This window comes from Alligator mississippiensis, chromosome 6 (genome assembly GCF_030867095.1).
Source record: "Alligator mississippiensis isolate rAllMis1 chromosome 6, rAllMis1, whole genome shotgun sequence".
Taxonomy (NCBI): domain Eukaryota; kingdom Metazoa; phylum Chordata; order Crocodylia; family Alligatoridae; genus Alligator; species Alligator mississippiensis.
In genome coordinates, this window is record NC_081829.1 from 76497141 (window position 1) to 76511238 (window position 14098).

Genomic DNA, 14098 nt, shown 5'->3' on the forward strand with positions numbered 1-14098 from the left:
CTCCTTTATATCTCCAAAGAAAGACAAAGGAATGTAAGAGTTTGTGGAAGACATTTTGGAGGCAAGAGTAGCATGTGTGGTGGTGGACAGACAAATATATGTTTCAGCGACTTTAAAACAGAAAGGGGAGCCAGTGCTCAGGGACATGCATCAACTGTTAACATCTAACTTATATCTGCATGATCCTGTAGCAACACAAGTGAACTGTGTCATCCTAGTTAGACTCTAGCTGGAGTGGTTTTGCAACACTTGCATCACTACAGAATCATGTAGGCTCAACAGTGCATGATAACAGCTTGTATTAGCATCCTTTGATATTAATACTATTACTGTGTCTGTCTTTGCCCTAAACTTATCTCATTTTCTTAACTGTTTGTCATGAGAAAAGTCAATATTACTGGAAAGAGTAAGGTCATGTGGCTCAGAGGAATCAGAGTTTGAAAATGGGGCATAATCAGTAGTATGGTCTATAGAATGGATCTTAATGCTAATAAGTCCTATATTTCTTTAGAAGAGTGGTTCACACTTTATACCATACCAGGTAACAAGAACTTCAAGAAGCTAGTATAGAACAGAACTGGGTCATATTGTTATGAATCACATGGATCGGGGTAGGACAGCTATTTCCTATACAGTTCAAGGATCTTAAGCCTATGACCCCGTAGCTGAATAGAAAAGGACATTGAAAAGAAACAGTGAGTTTCCTGTTCAATGGGTGCATCTACACATTTACTGCTGAGTTGACTAATTAGTGTCACAGACTACACATGTGCCGGTATTAGGGCACAGTAACTTAATTAACTCCTCTGTAGGATAGTATTGTTAAGGACAGTGCTGCCCTACGGCTGAGTAATTATATGTGCTGAAATACACATGTAGATAGTGACAGCAGCTGGCTGGGGCACAAAGGTACTAAAGTGCAGGGGTTGCCTGCTGCTTAGCCCTGCATTTTAGCTTCCTCATGCCCAGCCAGCCCCTCTGCCACCCAACACCGCCACCTGGAGCTTGAAGCTGACCAACCCCTGCCCCCACCCCCACTCCCTGCCTACCTGGGGGTTCTCCACCCTGGCTCAAAGTGCTGCAGTCCTGTGTGCATGTGTAGATGCTGTGCCCAAGAGCAGCTGACTTTGCTGCAAACTGTGTGGCATAATAATCTGTCTTCCCAAATAAACAGAAATATGTTATGATTGCCAAAGAGGCACTGTCTCTAGGCAAAAAAAGCTTATAAAAAGTGTAAATAACACTGGGAAGGATTAGACTTTGTATACATTGATCATAGTTTTCCACAGTATTCAACTTCTGAAGTTTGTATTAATGATAACCTTGTAGCAGCAGTTCTAAGAAACTCCTTTAAGAAATATTTTTGAAAAGGTCTACTGGCTGGCAAAATCTGACATGTTCTTGAAAAGACTGTTCTTTCTTAATTCAGGCTGCAAATTAGAAGGTGGTTTCTATCCACCAAATGAATGACATTCTAGAACAGCTGCCAAGAAGAGTAGTAGATGCAAGCTGACACCTAAATAGTTTTCATATACAACTTGTGATAGCTGAGACTATGTGGCTTCGTTACCTGAAATAGCACAGATAGGACCTGATGACCTAGGAGGTCCCTTTTAGCTTTACACATATTAGGAAAACTAGATCCATCCTTTTTTATTAGAATGATTTTGTGGTATCCAGACAAAGACAGGCAGACAAAGACAGAAGACAGACAGGGATGGAAGGTAAGGAAATGACCCCATTAAAAGTGGGGAAACAACCAAAAAATTTCGAGTTGATGAAATAAGGGGCTCCTGGCACTATCTAGCGCTTTACCCATTTACACTTGTACTTATAGTATGACTTAGTTTGTCCACCAATGGTGTTTATTATGTTGTTTCATTACTTTCCTTTACACATTTTGGGAAAAGCATCATACAAAAATGCTTTTTTCTCTTGAAAATAAAGATGTAATGCTAGAAGGCAACATTCTTCCTGCTTCAGCACAGCCCTCTGGGAAACTGGTAATACAATCATTCTTTTATACTCTTAGATTTCATGAACAGTTACAGGGGATTTTTTTCTGCATTTGGTAACAATAGAAAGTTCCTGGCATGAGAAACATGCGTATAGTCTCTGAGAGCAAATGAAAATGTGAGGAGGATTTGATTAATTTAACCTCCTGATCCATATGATTCCAGAAGGAAATATTAGAAATAACAGGAACATTGCTTTAATCAGATGGATTAGTTTGACTTGACATTTTTGAATAATTCCATTTTGACTCTGGTGTATGTAAGCTGGTCTCCTTTCACTTAATTCAGATTGAATGATCAAAGACATGGTATTAATATTGATTACTGCATTTTTTTTCTGGCCTGCACCTTTGTACTAGCAAGGACAGGTACCTCTCCAATCCAGCTTTTTAAAAAGAAAGTTGTTCTTAATATTGATAATGAAATTAGGAATAATAGAAATTATTGCAGATAACTATTATGTGTATTTGATTGCTGTGTGATTGATCCTGTCTGGTTGGGAAAGAATGATATTTAAGTGTACATTTACTTTACAAACAAAAATAGTAAAAATGAGAGCATAACCTTAGGAGATGCATATAATAATGAAAAATTTTCAACAACTTGACTGGATACACTTTAAAAAATCACATATGTATCTCTCATTCAAAAGTTATGAAACAGATTCACCCCAGGTGTAAATGAGAACATTTTTGTTGACTTTATTGGAATTGCTTCCTCTTATACCTCTGGCTCATAAATTACTCTGTCTTTAGTAATCTAATCTAGAACACAAAGAACCCAGAGCTAGACACCCCTCTTGTCTGCCCCCCGCCCCCCCCCCCCCAAAAAAAGGTAAGGTGCTGCATCACTAAGCATTGCTATGTATAAAGCTGAGCATTGCTTTGTATAACTTTTCAGAAGCAGGACCTCAGAGTGAAATCTAGAAGCCTGACAAAGCATCTGAACACCATATATACTTTAGGTGAGAGGAGAAGGAGATCTAAAACATCCAATAGACTTAACAGAGATCTACTTAAGGTCAACATATTCTATACAGAACTGCCTTGACCTGGCTCATACAGAAATGTTGTGGATCAGGGTGTATTTTCACTTCCAGCCCTCTCCAAGGACTAGATGATTCATTCAGGGAGGCAAGGGGGTACTTCCTTCCACCAAGGATCTGCAAGCTGAATTCATCTTCTGAAAATAAACACTTGCAGCCTTTCTTTTAATAATTGAATGGTTGTAAGGGGGATAACTTTTAAAGCATGGGTATTGCTGTCTCCCCAGTTTTTTACAGTTTTCCAGTAGATATAGCATTGCCTCAGAGGGTTCAAATCTCCCCCAAACTTGACCACTCCCATCTAAATGGAAGTCACCAGGACACCAAGTTGCTGAATAATTTAGCTTTTAGACAGGCCCTGTGTCAGAAGAATCTTCCAATAATTATATTTTTCAGGTTTACAAGTTATTTTTGATAGTGAAATGACCGTACCAGGGACAATGATCTCCCTCTGTTTCTCTACAAAAGTAGGAACCAAGTACATTTGTTAGAAGAAATATTGCAAACCTATGAATTGCCTAAAGTGACGGCTCTGCTCAAATAGTGATTTTTTGCAGAATTAGCAGTTGGTTCTTATTGCCTGAAGGATTTCCACATGAACTGAAAACATTTGCTAAACGACATAATAAGCTAATGATTGCTTAATTTTTTAATGCATCGCTCAGTGTAGAGAGCATAACAGCTGGTGTTTGTCAAATTAGGTTTTCTTTTTAAGATTTTTACTACTCATTTTCTTGTTTATTTAACATACTTAGCCATGATTGAGCTCTAAAGGTCTTCCCCTAAGCTTATTTCAGTTGAAGGTAAATGTAATGTAGGCGCACCCAACCTCCCTCTGTGGAAGTCCTCTTTAAATCAATGGCAGTTCTCTGCATAGAGTGCTTTTAGGACTACAGTTTCTAATAGCATTTTGAAACTGATGCCAATTTCATGCGGGAGAGTAGTCCTATAGTGACAAACCACATTAAACAAACCATTTTATTTTCTTTATTTTTTCTTTTAAATTTTAAAAAATACACTCAGGTTTTAAAGTTGAGCACTAAAAAGTTAGCAAAAACTGGAGTCAGGGTCCCTTTCCAAACTCTGCAAGGTGATGTAAACTAATGGCTACAGGCATCTTAGCCAAGCACGCAAATTTAGCACATTTGTGTTGAAATTGTGACTGAGTACAGATGAGACTTGCCATAGTAGGTACGTGGTTCTAATCACTGTCATGCCTTGCACAACTTCTTGATTATCTGGTATGTGAAAGGGAGAAATAATACTGACCTTATTGCTCAGTAATAAAAATAGCAGAATACGTAGATCAGTGGTTCTTCAATCTTTTTAGATGCATGAATTCATAGATTGTAAGGCCGGAAGGGACCTTGGAAGATCATCAGGTGCAGCCCCCTGCAGGACACCACTGCCCACTTCTCATCAGGATGACAGATTCATTCACCAGGGCTCTCTGGGTCCTATCCTGCAGCCAGTTTCTCACCCACCTGACTGTCTTGGAGTTATCCCACAACCTTCTATTTTCTTGCGAGGACATCATGGGAGACTAGGTTAACGGCCTTTTGGAAGTCAAGGTATACAATGTCAACCTGCTCTCTCATGTCCAGGTGGCTAGTTACCTGGTCATAGAAAGAGATGAGGTTGGTAAGACAAGACCTGCCTGTGACGAAGCCATGCTGGCTGTCATTCAGAATCTTACCTTCTGCAAACTTATCGCAGATAGACTCCTTGATGAACTTTTCTAGGACTTTCCCTAGGATGGGAGTTAGGCTGATTGGCCTATAGTTACCTGGGTCCTCCCTCCTGCCCTTTGTGTGGATGGGTACAATACTCAAGGCACCCCTCAATAGGTGTAAGGTACCCCCAGCTCTTAGTTTTCACTTGGCTTTTGAATACAGACAAATAATAGGGCAGTTTTGAAAGAACTCAGAAGAACCACAACAGGTCAGAATGTTTTTGATGCTATGGATTCCTCTTTGAAGTGTCAGGGCATGTCCAGATGAACGCAGACATGCAGTATGTGGCACCGCAGACCCATCTGCAGCACCACACACCACACACACAGGTGTTCCTCATGCTGCTACATTACAGTGGGGGTGGAGGGGAGATGTTGATCCCAGGATATCCCAGAGTCAAAGAAAACCGTGTCAGAAAAAAGTGGGTTGGTGCATGTGGCAGCAGCGTGCACCACCCAAAACTGGAGCCTGGTCGGCTGGAGCCACACTCCAGCTGCTGGCCAGGCTTCTTGCTATGGCTGCAGCTCTCAGAGGCCCCCAGAACCCTAGATAAGGTTGCTGGGGCTGCTGGGGCCAGCACAAGGTGTGCTGCTGCTATTTTTCTCTGGGGAAATGACCATTGCAAGTATGGTCAGTTAAACTGTCAGTAGAAAGTTTCATAGGGATGGAACATGCTGTTGCTTTAGAACATATTCCACAATATGTTTGAAGTTTCTTTCATTAGTTTTTTAAGTTAGAAGCTTTTCACTTGAATTGTAGTAACTATAATTATTGTTACATTATATATACCAACATTGTTTTCTGACCATACACTAGTTTAGTATGTACCAATCATTCCACATTATCAGTATCAACATATTTAAAGGTGTGTCCATTTTCTTTTTATTATAAAACTGCACAAAACAGGAAGGAAGAAGTATCAAAGGGGGAAGAGGTATGGGGCAGTAGCTATGAAGTATAGGTTTGTAATTCTCATGCCTTATAGGGATCTGCATTCACTTGTTGGACTAGAATCTGGACAAGACACTGTATGAAGTATCTTTAATACTGTACAAAATGACACATACCATCTATAACATATTGACTTGGGACTCCCGAGTACCCTGAAAGTCTCAAATTCAGTTGTATGACTGGGTGTACAGACAGTAGAGAACCACATCAAGTAATAGAAAGAGATATATTTTCATCCCTTCTCATATTATAAAAGCTGGGAAAATTATGTTGTTTGAATACAAGCTGTCTTAACTTGCCAACAAATAATTGTTTCTGATAAAATAATAATAATAATAATAATAATACCTAACTATATTTAACTCCTCCACAGGTGGTTGCCAGAATAGCCTTAAACAAGTTGGCAGTAATCAGACAATTGCATTAGCTGCTGCAGCGGCAGCAGCAGCAGCAGCCATGGTGTCAGTAGATTCAGAAGCACCTCAGGGACCATCACCGACCAGCATCCAACCTTGTCACGTGCTGACTGTGTCGCCCATCAAGATACCAGTTTTGACCTCACCTTTTCCAGGTAAGAGATTTCTTTTTGCTACCAGTTAGCAACTTTTTTTCAATCTTCAGCATAAAGGGATTGTGCTGTGTGTGAAAGTTGTTACAAATACTCTTTGTTTAATGGTTGTTGGGCATGTCTACTACAGCTGTGCGAGTTGGCAGCGATCTGATCTGGCTTAGGATCTGGCTGATTTGGATGGCTGTGATCCAATCCGGAGCTCTGGACCAGGTTTCCGCCTCGATCTGGCCTCGGAGATCTGTCCATAAAATATAATGGGGAATCAATGGAAGATCTATAACCTTGTTGTTTTTCGTATGATTTGGATGAAACTTGCAGGGATGGTAGATTCTGCTAAGAGGATGAAGCCTGCCAAGTTTCAAGAAGATAGATATAGGGGTTTAGGGGGAACTGTACCCCAAATCCTTGAAAGCAAAGCTCCTGTCACGTCCATGTGTTACAAGACAGGGGGCTGAAAACTGCAGGAATGGTGGCCCCTGATGAGGCCACAAAGCTTGCCATGTTTCGAGAATATCAATGCAGGGGTTTGGGGGGAACTGCACCCCAAATTCCTGAAAGCAAAACTTCTGTCACGTCTATATGTTACAACACAGGGGGGTCAAAACTGCAGGGGTAGTAGCTCTTACTGAGGCCACAAAGCCTGCCAAGTTTCAAGATTGGTGCAGAGGTTGGGGGGGAACTGCACACCAAGCTGCTGACAGGCAAAACTCCTGTCATGTCCTGAGTGAGTGCTGGGCCCTGCCAGGACACAAAGCCTGCCTGCCAGCTGTGTGCGTCTCGCTGGTGGAGTCTGTTGTTTGGGGCCCTGCACCTCAAGCTGCTGACAGGCAAAACTCATGATGTGGGTGGGTGACACTGTGCGTGCATTAAGGTGCACCCTTCCTGGTGCTGGGGCCTCTGCACAACCTGGCAGTGTGCCCCACTGAGGCCTCCACCTTCCCTACAGCCTCATGCCCGGTCCTCCGCTTTATGTGACAACAGGTACAATAACTTAGCTGGCTCAACACATAGCATCAGCAGCAGCATCAAAGGTACCCAAATTAAACTGTCACAGAGGCTGTTGTTTTATAAAGGAATTGACAGGAAGAAGTAAAGATGGTGTGTTGTGTTGGACATATGACATTATACATGGTGTGTGATGGCTTATCTTGTGTTTTTATGTCTATATGTGTATTATGAAAAAAAAGGAGTACTCAAAAATGTATCTTTGGAAGCTTTAGGGTTGAAAACCCCTTTGTCAGGCTGAGGAAGTACCTGCAGTTGGTTCTGGATGAAAGGAATAGTAAAGAAGCCAGAGGCTGGCCTGGCTTGCAATGCAGGCAAGAAAGCCAGTCAGAGAAAATGGAAATGGAGGTGTCAGGGGGGAGGGACAGGCTGGGATGAAGGGTGGGGGGGAAAGGGGATGTAGCAATGCAGGTAAAAGTGCAGAGGTGCCCGGGGTGTCAGATGTCCGGCAGGTCGCAGTGTGCCAGAACTCCACTGTGTATATACTGAGTCCATGAGTTTCTGTACCTACTACCTAGGAGGCTGATGAAGTGCAGTTCATAGGCCCAGCTCTGAAAAGTAGTTTGTACATTCAAACAAGCACCTAACCTCATCACCAGAACTGAAGCCAACTTCCTACAGCTCAAAACACAAAACCTGCCAACTATCTCCAGTACCCCACAAACTGCACACCAGAATCTATCAAAGACAACAAAACCCAACTACCTGTGGGGGCCCATTCCTCACCAAAAAACACTCTCCCTGATCTCAGGCACTCTCACTGTCTTAGGCCTGATCCTGAGAGGGAACAAATTACAATGCAAACCACTTTTCAGAGCTGGGCCTATGAACTGCACTTCATCAGCTTCCTAGGTGGTAGGTACAGAAACTCATGGACTCAGTATACACAGTGGCGTTCTGGCACACTGCGACCTGCCGGACATCTGACACCCCGGGCACCTCTGCACTTTTACCTGCGCTGCTACATCCCCCTTTCTCCCTTACCCCCCACCCCAGCCTGTCCCTCCCCCCCCAACACCTCCATTTCCATTTTCACTGCCTGGCTTTTTTGCCTGCATTGCAAGCCAGGCCAGCCTCTGGCTTCTTTACTATTCCTTCCATTCAGGACCAACTGCAGGTACTTCCTCAGCCTGACAAAGGGGTTTTCAACCCTAAAGCTGGCATCCCGGGAAGCTAAGCTGAGCTCACCAGAAGCCTCACAACTGCACTGCAACCAGCAAGCATCAGGGCTGTCAAAGACATGACAGGTCTGGGCGTTCCCCAGCCAGGACTTTGTGCGTGCATTAGCTGGAGTTTATGGCACCTCCTCCCTGCCTTTCACCAGGGGAACATTGGTCCTGGCATTTATGGGGCTGCTGCACCGCCAGCAGTCCCACCAGGCCTCCCTACCCTGGCAGGGTGCAGTTTTAGTGGTCATGCCCAGAACCTGGGGCCTCCTTCTTCCCAATAGCTCCAATCCCATACCTCCAAGTTCATCTTGGCAGGGGAATGAGCTCATTAGAGACATGTTCTTCCCCTGCTGGCTGGTGATGCAGTTAGTGCCCCCTCCAGCTGAGACCAGGGCATGACTTGGCTTTTCAAAATCTCCAAAAAGGAAATTGGTGCAGATGGAGTGAGGAGGGTGGCACTCAGTCTGTCTGCAGGTGGAGCTTGGGGAACCCCAGCAGTGGGAGGTTCACCTTTAGGAACACCAGCTGCTCCACCAACGTAGGATCCAAGCAGGTGCAGTGGGGTGTCACAACATCCCCAGCAATGCTGAATACCCTCTCACTTGGAAAACTGGTCAGTGGACAGGACAGGTGTTGCTGGGCAGATGTAGCCAGATCCTGCCACATCTGGCTGCGGCTTGCCCAGTAGGCCAAGGGGTCACATTCCAGTGGCTCCACCTCCTCAGTGAGATACGTAGCCACTGAAGCCTTGGCGCTTCCTGCCCGAGGCTGGGGTCTAGTGAATTTGGACCCCAGCATTGAATCCATGCATGGCTCACATTGGCACTGGCTGGCGTGGAGGAGACTGGCTGGTGCTGGGAGTGCTGGCATCGGAAAGTGGATCCCCCTCTTCCACTGTCCCTCACCTCTACACTTCGGCCTCCCTGACTTTGTTCACCAGCACCTGCATCCAGTGATCAAGGGTTTTGGGGCTGCCAGTGCACATGCTCCCCTTCACCCTTGGGTCACACATGCCCACCATCATGTAGACCGTACTGGACCACAAGGGATCCAGTCGTCTCCTGATGCCCTCCTTCGGCTGCCTCACCAGTGCCTGCATGTCTGATGACAGCGGCCTGCCCCAGCCAAGAACACTGATCCCCCTGGAACTTCTCCATTTGGTTCTCCAGTTCACTCACTAGGGGGACCACCTGGCTGAGGAGGGCATCGCCAGCGCTAATCTTGGTGGCCTCGAGGAAGGGCTTGAGGACCACCAAGATCTGGGAGATGGTACTCAACTCAGCTCTGTTCAGGGGGGCGCTGATCCCTATTTCCCCAACCAAGGCCATCTCATGGATGGCCTTCTGTTGCTCCACCAACCTCTCGAGCACCAGGTATGTGGAGTTCCACCGAGTCTCCACATCCTGCATGATTCTGTGCTGCGGGATGCTGAGCTCTGCCTGTTTCTCCCACAGCATCTTGCCCCGCTTGATGCTGCAGTGGAAGTAGCCCACCACCTTCCTGCATTTCAAAATCAGCTGGCTTGTAGCAGTACTGGTGGTGGCACCATCACCTACAGCCCTGTCCCCCTCAAAGGCATCCCTCGCTATTAGGTACAGCCTGTGTGCCACACAGCAGATGCCAACAAAGTTGGCATTACGGAGAGCCTTCACCATATTAGCCCTGTTGTTGGTGACCATGAACCTACGGGTGAGCTTGGCCTGCCCAATGAGCCACCCCTGCACCATGCGGTTCATGGCCCCCATGATCTCCCTTGCCACGTGGGACTCATCCAGCACCTTGGCTTGCAATAGAGCCCACTGACAGCCTGACTGATCACACCAGTGCCCCATGAGGGAGAGTTGGTGTCATCGCCACCCCAGCTGCTCCAGATGTCAGAGGTGAAGTGCAAGGTTACCTGGGGCCCTGCCTTGTGCAGCTCCTCCCTCAAGTACTCCCTGCATGCCTGATACAGGGAGGGCACCACCGCCCTGCTAAAAGTGGTGCATGCGGGCACTTTGTAAAATGGGGCCAGAACTGCTAGGGACTGCCTGAATCCTGGTCGCTCAACTAGGGAGAAGGGCTGGCTATTCAGAGCAAGCATCTCCCCCATGCTCTGGGTGATCTCGCACGCCTTGGGAATGCACCCCCCTTTCTGTCCACCTTTCCCCCAGTGGTCCAGGGTGGCCTGCCTCTGCATTGAGGGTAAGGGGGCTTTGGAGAGAGTGGGGGACTTCCCTTTTGGTGCACACACACTGGTGCTAGGCTGAGCAGCAGGAAGGAGGGCAAAGGGGTGGTGCCTTTTCAGATGCAGCAGTATAGCCGTGGTGGAGAAGTGTCTCATGTCCTTGCCACGGCTCATGTGCCTTTGGCAGTGCTGCAGATGGCAAACCTGGGATCATCTACCACCTCAAAATGATCCCACACTACACTACTCCCCCGCTTCTGGGTTGAGGGTGAGGATCCTGCCTTTTCCCCCTTCTCGGCAGGCTGAGGCTGAACAGCAGGAGGAGCTGCCTCAGCTGAGCCATGTGCCTCCACAACCTTAGCCTCCTCTGAGGTGCTGCTTTCCGGAGGAGACCTGGGTCTAGGGGAAACATGAGAGGTGTGGAGCACAAACTCTGATTCCCCCTCAGTCCCCAGAATTGCCTGAGCCAGCGCACTCAGCATCCCTGGTTCCATCTCCAGCTCCTCCTCTGGCAGAGGGAGGCTCACAGTGAGAGCTGAAATTGGGGTGGAAGAGGCAGTGATTCACTTCTGGACTGAGCAGAGGTGGTGCAGGTGCAGGGATGTTAGGTGCAGACGCTGCTCCCATCACCTGGCTTCTACTGGCAGCACTGATGACATGGCTGCTCGGGAATAGAATGTGTTTGTGTTTGGGACGGGGGTACTCGCAGATCTAGCTCTCTCCTTACCCCCTCTCCCTCCCCTGCCAGAAGACCTGGCACCTGCCTTTCCAGCACACTTCATATTGATCTTTCCTGTGCTGCAAAAGGTCTCTGTGTGTGTGTGAATCCTTTTGTATATCTGTCTGTCTTGTTCTCCTGTGAATATCTGTGTCTTTCTTGTGCTATGAATGAAATTATTTGTGTGTCTTCTTTGTGGGTCTCACTATATTGTCTCTTCTATTCTGAATGAAATTGTGTCTTCTTTCTGGTTCTCACTATATTGTCTCTGCTGTTGTGAATGAAATTGTGTCTTGTTGCTGTGAATGAAATTATTTGTGTGTCTTCTTTCTGGCTCTCATGATATTGTCTATCTTGTGGTGTGATTGAAATTATTTGCGTGTGTTCCTGTGTCTCAATATATTATCTGTGTCTTGTTCTTCTGTAAATATCTGTCTGTCTTCTTCTGCTGTGATTTTTTTTTCTATATTCTGGGTCTTTGTGTATGTTTGTGCATGTGTGCGTGCATGTGTGCACATGTGCAAGCAAGCAGTCTGTGCCTCCCTGCACAGTGATAGATAACACTAGCTGGGAAAACACAAATGTCTTTTTGCAAAGTTTCCAAAACAAGTTCCCCAAAAAATAATTCAAAGAAATAAATTGAATTGTAATACTGCTAATAATTGAATTGAATAGCTAAACTAAACTAAGCTAAGCTAAGCTAAGCTAAATCCTAACCACTCCTTTATAACATGAAAAAGCAGCAGACAGGTCTCAGTCACAGAGTTCCTCTCTCACATAGCTGCTGACAGGGAATGAGCTGCAAAAGGCACAGAAGGGCTGGAAACAGGGGCTTTTAAACTTTTTTTAGTCCTGCCCCACAGACGCTGCCATTGGAAAAGGAGCCAGGGAGAAAACCTTCTCACTGGCTACCTACAGACATCAGTCTTCCCCACCACCCCCACTCCCCCTCCCTCCCCAGCTCCCACTCTCCGTCCCTCCCCCGCCCCCCCCTTCCTCTTCTAATTCCCTCAAAATGCCCAAAACGGGTCTGAAGCATCCGAAGTGGGTCCAAAATGCTTCGGATACCCCCAACCTACTCCAGACACCATTACTGGTATCCTGCTTCAAACTGGAAGTGCCACTTCGGACGTCGAAGCATCTGAAGTGGGTCTGGATCTGAAGTGAGATCCAAAGACTCGCACAGCCCTAATGTCTACACATGTGTTTTAATGTGCATTAGTCTATTTTAATGCACATTAAAGCATCACAAAAAACTCTGCATTTCACTAATGCATCTTTTTCTAGTACCTCACATTGGAGGTATTAAATTTAACGTGCATATACACGGTAAATTTAATGTGCAAACATACATTAATGAATTTGTAGCTATGCTCATTGAGTGGTAATTTAATTTTCCAATATGTGTACATAGATATATAATATATTCTCAGATTTAAAATGTTCATTATTCTGTTGGGGTTTTTTTAAGTGACCTGAATTTTTCTAAAAGTGGACTAAAATAGGGTGAATAGTCTAACTTAAATGTACAAATGAAAGGAAATTTGGATGTGAGTTTGAAACTTGGAAACTTATTTCACTTCACACAGGTTTGTAATTCACATGCATTATAGAAATATGTGACCAAAATATGAATTGAATCTCTTCTCGTGCCATCCTTTTATTTTCCATGGTAAAGTTTTGTAAATGGGTTGTTAGTCAGTTCAAGGCAGCATGAATTTTCATACTATAATGACTTATTCCATGGGCAACTGGTGCTGCCTAAGTCGATGGGGGCTTGTGCCCAGTCCTGCCAATGTGGGGAGGGGTCCCATGAATGATCCTACAACAGCCAATCGCTGCAGCCACTCCCGGAAGCAGCTGCAGCGGCACTTGCAGTGGGGACACCGGTGCTCCCACCTGCCCTCTCTGCCCATCACCTAAGTGGTGAGTGCGGCTGGTCAGGGGGTGCACCGGCACTCTCAGCGGGTGCAAGAGCACCCCCATGCACCCCCTATGCGTTGCCACTGACCTATTCCTGGGACATCCCCTGAGATACAGTAAAAGTTGCATTTCAATAAAGTAGCTTCAGCTTTTGGTGAGCTCATTGAATATATTCAAAGAATGCATTATATATGGTGGTTGTATTTTTCCTGCCAAAGTGTGTTAATATTGCTACCTAAGAAAAAATACTCTATTTAGCATGGCATCATTTCCTATTCCTATGTCTAACCAGGCATAGAGCCAACTTTCTGCACCCTAACTCTCAGTGTGGTATGTACACAAGTAGGCCCTTAAATCTCTGGAATTATTGGTGTAAGCACATATGTCGACTGCAAAATAAGGATTGGTGAATGGAAATTATGTTAATGTGTGCATAATGTATATGTAATATGAAATATCACATGTTGTTTTGGTGGCATAAGCATTTGGATGCTTTTTCCCAGTCCTTGGATATACAAATAACACAATTAGATACAGAAAGTACCTTCAAAGAAAAGATATATCAATGAATGCAACAAAATAGAATTAATAAAATTCATTAATAAAAAACCTTCAAAAGGTAGACAGCCATGATTCCAGGTGCACAAATGAAATCTTAAAGAGAACAGTTTGTGTCAACAGTTGTCATTCCTCTGAATCAATCACTAGAATTCTTAAGAAAAATGCCTATGAATAAAACAGAGCTGGAAAAGGTGCTCACCTCCAGAATTGGTAGGAAGATTGTAAGGGTATAATTTAGAA

General features: G+C 45.0%; 1 protein-coding gene across 2 annotated transcripts in view; it reads left to right on the forward strand.

Moving 5' to 3' along the window:
* The window catches only part of TCERG1L (transcription elongation regulator 1 like), a 241673-nt gene that overhangs the window by 43968 nt on the left and 183607 nt on the right, over positions 1-14098 (forward strand). For both annotated transcript variants that reach the window (XM_019482906.2, XM_019482905.2), the window contains exon 4: positions 6118-6315. In XM_019482906.2, the coding sequence (XP_019338451.1) occupies positions 6118-6315 (198 nt within the window). The remainder of the gene's footprint in view (positions 1-6117; positions 6316-14098) is intronic.